This window comes from Tachypleus tridentatus, chromosome 10 (genome assembly GCF_004210375.1).
Source record: "Tachypleus tridentatus isolate NWPU-2018 chromosome 10, ASM421037v1, whole genome shotgun sequence".
NCBI lineage: Eukaryota > Metazoa > Arthropoda > Merostomata > Xiphosura > Limulidae > Tachypleus > Tachypleus tridentatus.
In genome coordinates this window covers 43,632,479-43,648,988 of record NC_134834.1, presented here as the reverse complement: position 1 = coordinate 43,648,988, position 16,510 = coordinate 43,632,479, and the positions used below count along the sequence as shown (strand labels likewise).

The 16,510-nt window shown below is 30.6% G+C and overlaps 1 protein-coding gene across 6 annotated transcripts in view; it reads left to right on the top strand.

The window, feature by feature from the left end:
- LOC143229157 (DNA mismatch repair protein Msh2-like) overlaps positions 1–16,510 on the top strand; it is a 146,197-nt gene that overhangs the window by 10,802 nt on the left and 118,885 nt on the right. For all 6 annotated transcript variants that reach the window (XM_076461062.1, XM_076461063.1, XM_076461065.1 and 3 more), the window contains exons 2-3: positions 8,698–8,753; positions 13,217–13,252. In XM_076461062.1, the coding sequence (XP_076317177.1) occupies positions 8,698–8,753; positions 13,217–13,252 (92 nt within the window). The remainder of the gene's footprint in view (positions 1–8,697; positions 8,754–13,216; positions 13,253–16,510) is intronic.

The following is a 16,510-nucleotide window of genomic DNA, read 5'->3' as shown; positions in this document are numbered from 1 at the left end:
TTACTATTAGCCCTCCACATGACATTTAGTTTACTTTTCAGGACATTATTTTTCTTAAAAACCCTCGGATTCTCAGAATGGTACACAAGCAAAGGCTTAAGTTTTAAGTCCCCACTTGCATTACTACACTACATAGAGTTAGCCTGTCCTTCATTGGCTTGTGTCCTAGCAGTGACTTCTCCTCCTTGGTGATGTAGGTCCTTTTGGCATTTTCTTCCAGTCTCATCACAGTTGAACACTTGTTGGGTATAAAACCCTCAGCTTCTACATTGTCCTTAAATTCCCTAACAAATTTATCAGCAGTGTCTATGTTAGAACTGGCACCCTCCTCATGTCTCACCACACTATGTGTGCCACTTTTCTTCCTAAATTTTTCAAACCACCCCTTACTAACTTAAAGGCATCACTTGTATCAGCACTTGTTCCAGGAGTATTTTTCAGGAAGTCAGCATAAAATTGCTTTGCTTTCTTACAAATGATGGTCTCAGAAATGCTATAACCAGCTGTTTTTCATTTATCCAAATCAACAACAGTTTTTCTACCTCTTACATTGTTTGTGATCTTTGTTTTGTAAGTGCTGTCACTCCTTTTGCAACATCAGCTCCATTGATGACCTTTTTATTTTTCAGTATGGTGCAGACTGTAGACTTTGCCATACCAAACTGTGTAGCAAGGTCAGACATGTGAACACCACTCTCATACTTCGCTACGAGATCTTTTTTCACCTCCATTGTGGCTCTATCAACTTTTCTTTTTGGTTTGCTGCTTTCATTAACCTTCTTTGACCCCATGGTGACTTATTTAATCAGAATATTTAGAAAAAAAAAACAACAAAGAAAAAGAGTGACAGGTGCGGGTAAAATGTTTTGGGCAAATTTGGGATGGGCCGAAAATCGTAAAAGGGTCGTTTGGGGGTTCGGGTCACGACAGCTTGGTTCCTGAAACGGGAACTGAGTTTATGTTCAACCACCGAGACATTTTTTTCTCAAACAATATGTTTGAAAAATGAATTGTTCGAGAAGGGAGTCATTCGAGAACCGAGGTACCACTGTATTTCAGTATAATGTATCAAGCTTAGCAACTAAGCTGTACTTAGCTCTAAGAAAACAATTTCAGTTTGAGAAAAAAAAAAAAGTGCTGGCTTCCAGGCACTTTAAAATACTCAGGAAAGTGATTATTTGGACATTCTTAATTTTCTATTGGTTATTCTCGTGTCTTAGATTGAAGTAAGTATATATATAAGAGAATATTTCCAAAAATGGAAAAAAGTGAGCTGAAGCACTTTTTCATTCAGTACATAAGTAATATCTTATCATATAGAAAATATATAATGTTATTATTTTGTATTCTAGCTTGTCAGTGTTGGTAATTTCAGTTCATAATTTGTATGAAACTATATACTAAGTATTTTAACATCACAAACATCTAATTTGAACCAGTACTGCATTGAACATACTATGTCATTCACAAAAATCAATCATTGTTTTTCAATATTTACTTTTAAATTGAGAAATTACCCTATATATATATATATATATAAATAAAATGCTAAAATTTAAACTATGATCTACAATCTGATACCAAATGTATTGACATAAATTCATGAAATTGTAGTTCAACAAAATTGTGAATGCAAGTCAACAAATACGATAGCATGGCTTTTGACCTGTGACTGTGTAAGTTCTTGATTTAGTAAATGCAAGAAAAACCTTCTCAATTTTAAGGTATGCTAGTATCATGTAATATATTTAAAAACAAATCTACCCTACCTACTATAATCATTCTTGATGTCTGTAACTTTTACTAATCTCTACCTACTCGTAATCTTACTATTCACTGTTATATTTAATATTGTTGTAAGCTGTTAGTGTCATTCAATGAATTAATCACTGTAAATGATCAAGTAGATGTTAAATGAGTAAAGATATTCAGCAAGAGTTAGTTCTTGTATAAACTTCCAAGTCAGATTTGTTTTCTGTCTGTCAAAGTATATTTCCATTAAACATTATTTGTGTATTAGGCCTATATTAGTATCAGAATTTCTGTTGAAAAGTTTGAAATTAATAAATAATTACAGTGGCTCATATTTAAATAATTAAAAGATGCTTAATAGAGTCATCAGCAGCTTCTTACTGAAAACACTTCATAACTACATACTTTTTTAGGTCATGTGATCAAATGAAGAAAGTTTGTGAAATTAGGTCTACAAGTTGTGTCAAAGTGAATATAACCTGTAGTAAATGTTATTAAAGAAATAAATTAATAAGTTCTCATTATCATTACCTAGATTGGATTTGGCATTTTAACTAGATAACCCAAAAAACTTGTTCAGTGATAGAATATATCACAATATTATTGTCAAAACTATGATTATTTTGGGGAAGATAAATAAAACTCTAGCTAAATTTTGGCTTGTTTCTCAAAATGACATCACAAAATGAGATTTGATATCTATTTTAGATGTTTAAAAAAATGGAAATGAGAACAGATTGGAAGCAACAAAAATGTTATTAAAATCTTTGCATTAACAATTTCTAAACCAGTCACACATTTCTTCATATATGAAAAAAATTCCATCATAAAACATAATTTATTGCAAAATATGGAATAGGAGAATCTATTTGGTATACACCTATTACCAATACTGCTGTACCATTTGTGACTACAAGTCTTTCCTAAACTACTTCAGTCATGAGAACCAGAATTAACTGGTCAATTCATTATTGCTGGCCAATAAAGAAAGCAATGGATTATGATGGAAAGGTACATCAGAAGTTTACACAGATGACTTTGAAATTATTTCCATAATTAGTTTCATAGGGAAGACATGTTGTTCATATTTAAAAATACCTGTTTTAATGTGACTTAACATTGACCAGTAGAGAAACCTATGGACTATGATCTAAAGATAATGTGGAAGAAATACCAGGCTAACTTCAAAATAAATCTCAAGAATTAACAGGTGTAATAATAAAAAAAAAAGCCATTCATCTTGATTCCCATTTAAAAGAACCACTTTTTGACATAGCTAAGTCATCTTCTAGCTGAGAACCATAATGTTCATCAAGCTGCCTTATCCAACAAGTTGTTTGTGACACACCAGAAGTATCCAGAGCATAGTTGCAGAATAATGTATGGAAGAAAGAGACCTTAATCAAACTTGTAAAAAAATTTGGAAAGACTTGGCTAAGTATTTTATCCATACTCTACATGAAATGCTCATTTGTTGACAGATGACAACTTTGCAGATGTCATAAAATGGCAAGAATGTGACTATTAAGTTGAAGCAGACTCGATGTACATTTTTAACACTCCTACGAAAAGACGTTTCTAGTCCTGATTTCTCCAAGCCCGTTCCCCTGGCTGTGGTTTCGCTAGATAGTAGATAGGGACAGTGGGAATCTCGTTAATCCATTCCTTAATGGATTTAAATGGCAATTTCATTTAAATACAAAATTATTAGCCTAATATTAATAACCTTTCAAGTTGCTCTGGGGCCTATTAGGCCCCACTTTTCGTAGGAGTGTTAAAGGAAGCTGTCCACTTGAATTTATTAATTCCCTCAAAATGGCCTTGGTCCCTGGGACCAACCTTGTAACCATTTGTGTTTATTAGTTTTCATGATAGAACTTAAATTACTAAGCATATGTTCGTGAAATGTGGCAGATTATCAGTAAACATTTATAAGGCTTTATACATATGATATAATTTTTTTTTAAATTAAGTTGTAATAGATTTTAAATTTCTCAGTTGTCTTCTTTCTGCATCTTAACTATCAAACATGCAAAGTGATTTTGATTTTAAGATTGAAAATATTTCAGTACATTAGAAAATTTTCTAATGTGAAATCTTAACCTCCAGATAATTATTAAGTGTTCTTTAAGAAAAACCTTTATGTTATTTTCACAAACACAATTTTTGATGGGTTTGGTAAATTTGACCAATCTTGTAACCACCATAAAAAAGCAGGAAATGAATTTTTTTTTCATTCTAGAATAGCTACAAATTATAGAATGAAATAACAGGTGTTTAGTCAAAATAACTTAAATCTCATAACATTATGCATTTATATATATATTTTTATCATTTTGACCTTTCAGCTGTGTTTGGCAAACATTACAGAAGATACAATGATGCAGTATCATATCGAACAGTGTAAAACTGACTTTACAGAGTAACCTGTCATGGCTGTGTTTAAGTGAACTATTATTTTTTGAAACTGTCACATTTCAGTTTTAATACATCATTTATGTGCTTTGTTACATAATATAATTTATCTTGGATGAGCCTCTGACTTATTATGCTATGTACTTTGTGTAATACAACTTCAAATAGCCAGAAATTTTAAATTTATTTTAGAAGTTACTTGAATGTTGGTATATATCAAATTTATATTTGCCAGCAAAATTGATACACACAAATTCCTTGCTTAATTCAAATATATTTTAATATACAAATAATAATAAAGTTTATAGTAATGGTTTATATACAAGAGTTTTATAAACTTTCAAACTATTCTTAGTCTTCTATCTGGTTTGGAACTGAATCTTTTATTGATGCTTCATGGAGAGAGAATTAACTATAATTTATATGCTAAAGTTTTACAAACTTATAAACAATATTAAGTCCTTTTATCTGATGTGGAACTGAATATTTGTTGATGGTTAATGGGATGCAAGTTACTTTTGTGTTGGTACACAAAAACACGTTACTTGATGGGAATACTATCTAGCTGTATTCTTGTTTAACCTGGTTTACAAGCTTACTTTTCACAGACACTGGATATCTAATGTCCTTGTAAAATACTAACATCCAAAGTTAGTTCTTTGAAGCTGAATGGTTTGTAGTGTGTGAAATCTATAAATGTTCTTAGTCAAATATTTGTAGTTTTTCTATTAACAAGTGCTTATCACAATTATATCTTCCTGAAGCTTATAGTATACTGACTGTAATGACCCAAAAACATACTTTTGTTTCTTGCCTTTTCAATTTATAATCTTTAGGAGGAATTCTCAAATTCACTTGGTAACAATGTAAAACACATGCTGGTGATTCTTACATTTGAGAATATACAAATTTAAGAGAACAGGTGGGACTTGCCCAATTCTCATTTAACAATATAAGTTGCATGTGTTAAACTGAAACAAATGTAGGTATTAAAATATATGTATAATAGTAAATCTGTTACAATATTCATTATTGCTATTTAAAATAAGTTATTAAATTTTGGTTATTTTTCTTAAAACATAGAACAGTAAATAAACTTGCCATTGATTGCTAAACCTTATCAAATTTTGCATGTTGCAGATGTGAAACAAAATAGTTTTTTAGACATTTTATATAAATTTTGAACAAACCAAAAATCATAAATTACTACTCATTACCATAAAATTCCACTAATTTATCAAGCTCAGTAACTTTGCTGTATTTTGGTCCAAAAAATTAAGAAATTTCGAGCTCATTAAAGACTCACCTTACCAGTTTTGAATCTCTGGTGAAAAACATTTGTTTCCTCTGTAAGTACTTTGCAAAGGCTCAGAGCACCATGTGAGGGACATTCTGAGCTTTTATTTGGTTATTTGCATGTTATAGGCAGTAGTAGATGTATGTAAGCATTTTCAAAAATGGAAGGAGGTGAGTGGGGGCACTGTTTGATTATGTATAATGATATCTCAGCAAAGAGAAAACTTAGAAGGTTCTTACATTGTATCTTGTCAACATTGATAATTTGAGTTCCTAATTCATAATAATCTATACTTTGTATTGTATTTGGACAACACAAAGATCGAATTTGAACCAGTGCTGCATTAAACGTATTAAATTTTGTGTGTTACATGGTGAACTGTTCTTTTTTTAATATTTGCTTTAATATTAATAAAATGATATATATTAAATTTTTAATTATCTGGAATTTGATACCAAACTTATTGACATAACTTAATAAAATGGTACTTCAATAAAATTTTGAATGTGAGTTAACAGTACATGGCAATTTTAGTTTAATTGAAATTGGAATCTGTAGCATGAAAAAATTATATAGATATATTTACAGCCTAGTTTGTTTATGTTTTTTAAGAGCCCCAACTTGTTGACTCAAATATAATCTTTGCATTTTGATTCAATTTATTTCTGTGCTTTTTGATAACCTCTTTTTTTCCTTTTTAAACTAACAGTTTTTTTAAATTATATCCATTTATGAAGTATAAATTTGAAGCTAAATATATGCAGATATATTCTGTTGGATATTTTTCAACAGTTTACTGTTGAATTGCTTTTTATTCACCATTAATTACTGAACTAGTTGTTTTAGTATGCAAGGTTTCATGTAAACACGTTTTTAACAAGCAAAGTATGAAAATCAGTAAAAATTAATTGCCACTCACAAGAGTAGAGAAATATACTATAGTAATTATTTACTGTTAGAAAACTTGCTAAAATAAGTTCAGAAGACCACATAGAGGCAAAATTCAACACAGTTTTATAAACAATGAAGAACAGTGAACTTGAGAAATTACAAATCCTCAACACGACAGTTTCCAGTTAATATGCTATAAATTACACAGATTATTTTTGAACTGAAAATCTCCCCTTCTATTTCATGAATCCATTATAAAAAAATAGTCCTGTGTCCTATGCAGGAGTATTTTTTGTAGGTTTGCCTTGATAAATAAAATATTTGTAGCCATTTTTCCTATAGGCATGTACAAGAATAGTAATAAGAAATTAATGAATTTTGTGTAACAATCAGTTTTTTTTCTTTTAATATTTTAGCAGCTTTAGTTATTCACATAGAAGGTCTCAAACATCCTTTCAAGAACAATATTTTTAAGATGGCTTTTTGCCTTTATGTTCTATTAGAATTTCATAAAAATGATGGAAGGAACAATACAGTGGATAATTTTTAATGTTACAACTTGTGAATGCTTACAAGCTCATTGTAATAAAATGGATTTACTATTGCTCAAAATTATTTCAGACTAATGCCATAAAATTTAAAATAAATAATTTCCATTAAGATTGGTATAATGATTTAGATATACATCCTGCTCTTGGTTGCACATTTCTTTGCTTGTGTCAAAAAAAGCTTTTCATTAACAAAATAGAAATTCACCTATTTGTGTTTTGGAAAGTGGTCATTTTAATTATATCATATTTCATCAATGAATGAACGGAAAGGTTTTAAACTAAATACACCTTTCATTCGTTACTCTAGTGTTTTTTCTGCATAAACAGTTCTTGTGTTTGATAAAAACTATATTTATAAGTATAGTTTTGTCTCAGTTTACTTTCTACTTATAAATATGTTATTACAAGTTAAATTACATAAACTGATTTTCTAATCATATAATCTGTGAGAAACTAGGTATCTAAAAAGCCTGCTAAATTTATTATATATATGTATATGTATATGAATATACATCATAGACAGTATTTAAGAAATTACATACATAGTGCTTTACTAATATAAACCAATTTCCTATAACAGTAGATACTGAAACATAAATTATTTAAAGACGACAAACTTGTTTAACAGACAAACCCAGTAAACACTATGAAATGGAGGAAACTTGGCAATCGTTGGCAATGTACCATCTATAGAAAACATTAGTATACATCTGACAGGGAGTCAGAAAATATTAGCATTTGAAAATAACTTTAATGATTAGATTCATTTTTTACCTATGAAATGAAATGTAAATGTTAAGAAAGAGATAGTGAATCTCTACTGCCAAGAAACATTTAAAAAATACAGTGTAGCAATTGTCCAGCCTTTTACATAGGAGAAACAAGACTTAATTTGAATATTAGGTGAAAAGAACACCAAAACCTCCCTTCCCAAATCCATGAACATAACAGAAACAGTCAGTTTTTCTGAACAGAATGTAATAAAACATGAACCTGACATTAACAAAAGAAAAAAATCAGAAAAGCTTTCTTAATAAATTCTTGCAGTCCCACAATTAACAAATATCCACACTCAACTGTGTTTTTTATCATTATTACTCTAGACATTCTTAATCTTATTCAGACTTTTTACATTTCTGTTACATGTTCAAATTCACTTACTGTTTGGTTTTTCTGTTCCTTCATAAATAAATAATCTGTCAATTCATGCTTACTGGTATGCATTTGGGTCTTTCCATGCCAACTCACCCAGAAAAAGGAATTTCTTCCAGTTCATGTCATAGATTTTTCTTGATTCATTCTGCCATGCAAAATTGTAAAGCTGTACTGCATGGCTGAATAAATCAAAATGAAGTTTTTGACTCGTAATCTGAGGGTTACGGGTTCAAATCCTCATCACACCAAACATGCTCGCCCTTTCAACCGTGGGTCGTTATAATGTCAGTCAATCCATTCATTGGTAAAAGAGTAGCCCAAGAGTTGGCGGTGTGTGGTGATGACAAGCTGTCTTCCTTCTAGTTTTGCACTGCTAAATTAGGGACAACTAGTGCAGATAGCCCTCGAGTAGCCTTGTGCAAAATTCAGAAACAAACAAACAGATGACTTAATTTCATAAACTTTATTTGGTGTTAAAATGTACTTGAGAATGATCAAAACATCTTATCTGTTTAAAAACACATTCTTCCTTATTGCAATTTGAAAGAATATTTTTACATAATTTTTCATTTTATACAGTTTATCAAGTTTGTACAAGTGTTGTTTGTATTCACTATTTTTATTTTTTTGTTTTAGAAGGACAACCTGAACAGCAGCAAGCTTTCATTTCATTTTATTTATCAATGCCACAGGTTAGTGATTTAAAAATGAAAAGTATTTTGTAAAATATTAGTATTTGTGACAAAGTTGGTTCTGCTGTTGACTAATGTTTTCATGTGCTAAGTAGCATGAGGTTATATTTTAAGTATAGTGAAAGTATAACTGTAGTAGATTTAAATTAAAAGCATGCTTTACATTTCTAATAATTGCTACAGTGGGACCTTTGAAATTCTGAGAACTAAGTTTTTTTTGTAAACCTTGAATCTTGCTAGAAATAATGTCTCATTAAAACAAAAGAACCTGATGATCAATGTTTAAAAAATCTGCCTCATACATAATATTAATGTGAGAGTTAAACCTTATCCTGTCAGATATAAAAATTTATGTAAAAAAAACAAAATGGTATTTTTGTTAACTTTGTACTTCAGTATTCAGATTTTTTTTTTTAAATATATGCTGATGTATAGAACTGGTTGCCTGAAAACAGTTTATTGCAATATGTTACTATGTCACTGGAGTATTTAAGCATGCATGTATATTGTGACGGTTGCACGAAGTCTGGTGTAGAAGCATTAGAAGAGGTTTTGTGAAACTTTTATAACTGTCACATATAAATTTCTGTTTTTTGTTAGGCCTAAAGTTTAATTTAAAGCAAGGAATTTTGCACTATTCTTGTGTGAAAATGTCATTTTTGTATATGATCAGTAATATATAATAATAATAATGCTAAGGAGCCCCACTAGGTAACCACTATCCGTTTAGTTTAATGAAATTGTTAATAGTTTTGAAGAATATTTGATTAACCAATTTAACATTTAAATTTTGTTCAACAAAATTAAGGTGATACAAAGCTGTGCATCATATATGATGAAAAGCCTCGTATTTTACAATTGCAGTAAAATCTTGTCTAATTTAGAATTAGTTCTGATATATCTTGCCTCCTCTTACAAAAAGCTTTCTTGCTTTCACTGCTCTCTGTTGGTACAAATTTTTATTTGATATTAGCCTTGCTCTCCAACTTTTTTACTGCATAATTAAATTTATTTATATTTAGTAAATGATCATGCAGCAACCCTTCACTTATAAGAGTGCTGTATTACCCTATTGTAATTAATACTCTAATCATGCACATCAATCATATTTTAATTAGCAACACTACTGATTAAATGTGTTTTTCTCTCACAGCTTAATTAATCTATGCACACACATTTACCTTGTTTAACTTATTTTACATTTTTCTTCTGTTTATTGAACATTTGTCTTTTTCAATTTTGGTGGTCCTGACTATGGCAGCAAGGCTGCTGACAATTTCCAGTGGATCAAAACCATGATGTTTTGCCCATGAAGTGATATTTCTGTTTCATTTAGAGTTGATCAATTTCATGTAACAATCAGAACATGCTGATTTTTCTTTACAAGATTATCAGTGATATTTTAATTTTGGATTTGATAGCCTTTTTCTCTGTCCTGACTATGCCTCTTGGTTACATGTGATTTTAGGGAACTTGTCAAACCTCCTTCCCTTTTTGTGGATTTGCTCCTTAGGTATGTTATCTTTTGTACTTATCTTCTGCTTCCTATGTTCAACCTCTACTCTTCTTGGGAATGAGCTTTTGGGTCATTATTTAGTATTTCCTCCTCCCCTAGATATTGTGGTTTATGTAAGATGTTTTTGTTTTATGGGAGAGGAGCAATTGCTTTCAGGGGTCAGTATGCCTCAAATCCCATGTACCATGGATGATCATACTTTTCATTATCATCATTCCAACTTCTGTTATTTGGACTTGCAGCATTTGGTTTTGCTTCTTGTTAATGTGTGGACCAGACAGTGATATTTTGGACTTTTTTCTTGCATCTTCCCTTGACTATCCTTTTAGGATGGAGGTTGGTGTGGCCAGACTTCTTCCATTTACCAACTTTTAGAGGTCCTTGGGGTTGATCTATGGGTTTTGGAAGTCATTTCAGTAGTCTGGTCTGCTTTCATCCATCTTCCCTGTTTTTTCACAATCCCATTTTCTTCTCTCCTTTTCCCACCTTTATGAATCCACTCTAATCTCCTTTGCCTGATTAGGGCTCTCTGAAGGCATATGACATGTACTGCTCTCTTCCATGGTTCTTAGGGTAGTTTTTTTCTTCACTGAAATCCTTACCTCTCCTGTGACTTTTTCCATTACCCCTCTTGGTCGAATTTGCCTGATTATTGGTGCCTTTTTCATGTTTTCTTCCCATCAGATCCATCACCTTACCTTGTCCCTGGCTGTACATTTCCATTTTACCTATGGGGATGTCATCAGTGCTGTAACTCTTTGCATGTAGTAGTAAGTATTTTATTTCTCTTTCTTTGCAGGGGTCTTTATCACATATTTAAATCATATTTAAACACTCTAGTGAGTGTTGCATGATTGGGTAAACTTTGTCCTAAATCAGCACTGTATAATTTAAAAACATGGTAGTTAATTACTACCAAAGATATTGATGTACCATTCCAGAAGCCTCCACATGTTGTTTGATTAACTTCGTCTACTTAACTATACTTTCAGAATACAATGTCATAAGACTTATTCAGGTCATGTTGTGCCCACTGTTGAAATAAGGTGTTCTGCAGGGCTTCATGGTATTTTTTGTTTCATAAATATGTTCATTCCAACCATACACTCATGGACTAACATGAGCTAAACAGACACAAATTGCTACTCATGTCTGATTTATAGTATTTTATATTCATTCTACTGTGAAACTGATGTAATATTTCAGATGTCACCAGATGTTGATGATGAAATCCATCAGTATGATCACTGCCTTACAAAATAGGGTATTGCAAATCCTGTCTCTGGTGTAGTCCTCTGGAATCTCCAATTCACTTTTTGCTTCTTTTAGTGGAGTATAGGTGTCTGTCACTTACCAGTTCTAAGCTACTGGAGTGGTTTATCACGTAATCCCATTTGGCTGAGACACCCTCTTTCCTACAATTTTTTTGAATATTGGTTTCTGGGGATTGCAGTTTGATTGGAGACAGTTCAGTCACATAAGTCCTCACAAGTGTTTTGCTAGTACCCTTCTACCATAGACTGGACATTAAATTCCCAATGCTGCCAGGTTTTAGACTGGAGATACAACTCCAAACTTGTGGTCCCTCTTTGTACTGTCTTCTGGATGATGGCTCCCAGTGGATCTGTGCGTTGTAGTTGGAGAGAAGACATATAACTTCCTGCTTATACAAGACTGGGTAACCTCCTTTTACTGTGAACTGGATGAAGAAATTCACGTTGCTATCAGGTTTTGAATTTGAGATAAGCAACCACCTGGGTTCTCTTCTTCCTTCCTACCTTCTGCTGGATATTGCTTTCTCATAGATCTGATGGTGGTTGTGTTGGAGGTGCACATATGCAGAGATGGGTTGTCAGTACAGGAGCTCCTCTCCCTCACTGCTATGTGTTTTTGAAGTGAAAAGTTCAGTATCCCTTCCTACTATAACCTTAAGGTACAATTCCGTATGCTGCAAGGTGTTGATTGAGTTTTAACTTACATTTATGGTTTGTTGTGCCACCCTACTCTAGAAGGTGCCATTGTTTCTTTGTTTTTTGGGACCCCTCCAAGTTCCTGCCCTATCCAGATTACCAGACATTACTATAGAGTGAAGAGTGGTGTGGTTTCTCACTGGTGTGCTGTTACTAATACCTCCTCACATCTCATGTTTTTTATTTGTATGATTCTTCAAGTGGGATGATTTTCTCATCATCCTTCTACCAGTTCAATGTAGGATTCTAGCTTTTTCATGAAAGAGGTAAGATATCATATCAAAAGTTAACATTTTTTGCAAACTGAAAATGAATTTCTGATACTTACCTCCTCTCACATTTCTCACCTGCCCTCTCAACTTCTGGTATGATTTGCTTTGGTTAGTTATGACTAATCTAAAAGTGATTAACATATGCATGATTATAGAAGGTACTAGTTACAATAGAAGTAGTGCCACACTCCTATTAGTGGAGGGATGCTACATGATCATTTGCATGTTTGTAAGCAGTAATAAGTGGGAGTAGCAAGGCTAATGGTAAGAAAAAATTTGAGATGGTATAAGGCAGTAAAAGTCTAGAACTTTAAACAAGATGAAATCTACTGGAAACACATTTTCAGTTTAAGAGTGTTAACTTTCAGTTATAAAAAAATCTATTTTGCTCTCAAAACATCTACAATGTTTTGATATAAGTAAATTTTATGATAATTTTTTGTGATATGCTTTGTATACAAGATTAAATTGTTCATTAGTTCTAAAAATTGCTTTTTTTTTTCACAAGATATTTATGTTCAGTTCACTATTTAGTTTCTAGTATTTATGGTAAAGTTTTACTAAAACCAATTCCAATAATTTTGAAAAGATTGCTGCATCAGAGAAAAATGTAATGGGTACCTTAATTTTTTTGAAAATATTAGAGCTTACAATTTTGTATGTATGTCTGTCATTGGATTAGCATTGGTGTTTTTTTTTTCATAGAAATCATCTACAACCTTTCGTTTTTTTGACAGAAATGTAAGTACGTTCAACAGTCCATTGATTAAGTCTTTTTGTACTTGATACATTAGTGTTCATTCTTATTTGCTTTCACTTATAGGTTTTTGGAAGAATAAAAAATGTTACTAGCTAACTGAATTTTATTCTAGTATGTCCTTGTTATCCATCTATGAAGTATAGATTTATGTTATATGTTAAGAGTTTAGTAGGATCACAAAAAAAGATATTCATTACTTTAGATAAGGAGTTAATTTATGAGAATGTATGGGAATTTAAAAACTTAAAATGATTTGTGACTAAAAAAAATACAAATTGAAAATAAAGCCATTTTATGTGGAAGAAAATAATCAAATGATGTGTATGAATCATATAAATTATCATTTATCCATGTAACAATGATTTACTTACATTGTAAGTAGGTTATGTAACTCTCCTGGAAGTTCTTTACAGAAGTGAAATAATTTATTGAAATTGTTTAAAATCAACAAGAACATTTCTAAAAATAGTTTCAGATAAATAAAATGTTTAACTCACTCAGCAGTTTAAATTTTGTGCTTGTCACAGTTTTCAAAGGTTAAAAGATATTTAAATAGTTTTTCATGCCTGTTTTTCTTATCACATGTTGACTTTCCAACATGCAAAGTAATTTTGATTTTATAAGATTAATATTACTTTTATTCATCAGAAAATTTTCAAATTTCACATAAGAAATCTTTAAGCTCCAGATAATTATCAAACATTTTAAAGAAAAGCTTGATCTGTTATTTTCACTGTTGAGTCTCTATGGATTCTAAATTTGAACAGTCACCATAAAGAAATTGGGAAATACAAATTTTTTTGATTTTGTTCTTGAATTACTTCAAATTATAACTCAAATACAAATGTTTAGTGAAAATAGCTTAAACTTCAGTTTATGTTAAATTAACCTTTCACCTGTACCTGGATAATGTTACAGAAGTTACATTGATGTGATGCATATACAGTTGAGTCACCAGATCCAAGAATATAAAACTGACCTTTATAAAGTGACCTGTCTTGGTTGTTTCAATTGACTTAGGTTTTGTAAAATACAGCTCCATTTCAATTATAATTACATTAGATATGTATATACATTATTGCTACTCAAAAATAAGTTCTTAAACTTATTTTTTCTTAAAACAAAGAAAGCTAAATAAATAAAGCATAGCAAACAAGTATATCTTTTAGTTATACATTTTGTACTTGTTTGCTGCTTGCCATATGTTGTTAAGCATTATTAATTTTCAAGTGAAGGATGGGAAATGAAGTATTTGTTTTAGGTTTTATATGTACATTTTAAATAACCAAAAGCTATAGGTTACCATGTCAGTACTATATAATTCTATTATAATTTATCAAGCTTAGTAGCTAGACTCTGATTGTGTCTAAAAAAATTATGAAATTTTAAGCTCACTTTTTCTTTTTTTTTTAATTTAAGCTTTGAAGAATGAGTTGGCACTTGAATAATTCAGTTACTCTGAGAAAGCCACTAGGGGGACTTTCTGAGCTTTTGATTGGTTATTGACACGTTGTGGACAATAGTATGTGTAAATAAGCATGTCTTTCTGAAGATGGAAAGAGATGGGCAGGACCACTATTTGATTCAATACATGTAACAGTATCTCAGCAAATAGAAAAGATGGGAGGTTTTTTATTTGGTATTTTTAGTTTCTCAGTATCAGTAATTTGAGTTTTTAATTTGTGCAAAACTATAGTCTTTGTATTTGGACATCAAAAATTGATATTTAGGTGTATTTTTATATTTATTTTTAAAATTAAGAAATTAAATAGTTCATAATACTAAAATTTAATTATCATCTATAATTTAATAACAAACTTATTTACATAGATAAATAAAATAGTAGTTCAATGAAACTTTGAATCTGAGTCAACAAATGCAATGGCATGGCCTTTGACCTATGTGGATCGGATTAATTTGTATTTTCTAGTATGATTATTAAATGTTATTTGCACTCGGGCTCTAAACTGTTCACATATAAGGTGATTTTCATTTGGAGTATAAACATTCTGTTTACTCTCTTAGTTTTTACATTCATTTGCATAATCTCTAAATCCTCATAAGTGCATATCTAAAGCTTTAACATAAATATAAATATTTATATTTGTTTCCATTTTTTTACTGTAATACTAACTATTGATTAAAATTAATGTACAGCGCAATGAGATTTTTAAAATTAAAAATTTAATTTTTTTTTAATATGCTTAATTTCATGTTTATCTTTTCACTTGAATTTTTTAAATTTTCATCTCCAACTTATATGTCTTTTATTTATGTTTATCATAACTGGTCCCTATGGGGCTCTATTACTATTTTGATTAGGCAATTCCAGTGCACAGACACCTTCCCAAAAACTGACACGTGGATGATGTATGCCATCTTGTTTATAACCTTTCAGAATCCAAACTATAACATTTTAATTTATAAAAAGAAAGAAAAACCTTCAAACCTTTCAAGTATTCATTGTAAAACACAAACAATACATAATTAATTAAAATATAAATGTAAAACTTGCATGCAATCTAACTAATATCAAATTAATACATACAAGGAAATAAATTTATTCCAAGCACTATGTACACATGGAGAGAACAATCAACTTGGCTTCATTTCATCTCATTTCAAAATGAAATCGTATCACCTACACATACCATTATGTTATACTGATTATGTGTTGGATGAAAACACCAAGATGTCATCCACATTGATCATGGTTAGTGGTTCAGTTGTAGACAATTAACCCTACCCTCACCAGTTTATCCATGGTCACAGGTCAAAGGCTATGTCATTGTATTTATAGACCAGTATTCACAATTTTATTAAGCTATTATTGTATGAATCTATGTCAGTAAGTTTGGTATCAAATTGGATATTATAATTTAGATATTAATATCATACATTAGTTTATTTCTTAATTTAAAAGTATATATATATCTTTAAAAATCCTAAATATTAATTTTTGTATGTTAAGTGGTATGTTGAATTCATATTAGTTTAAATTAGATATTTTGATGTCCAAATACAAAGTCTACAGTTTCTTACGAATTGTATTCTCTAATTACTAATGTTGACAAGTTAGACTAAGAAAAGAACCTCCTATTTTTTCTGTTTTCTAAGATATTAATATATTTATTGAATCAAGTGAGGTGGCCCCACTCACTTCTTTCATTTGTTTGAAACTATTTTTTATGTATATATATACAACTACTTTCCCTAGTAATTTGTGGATATAACAAGTC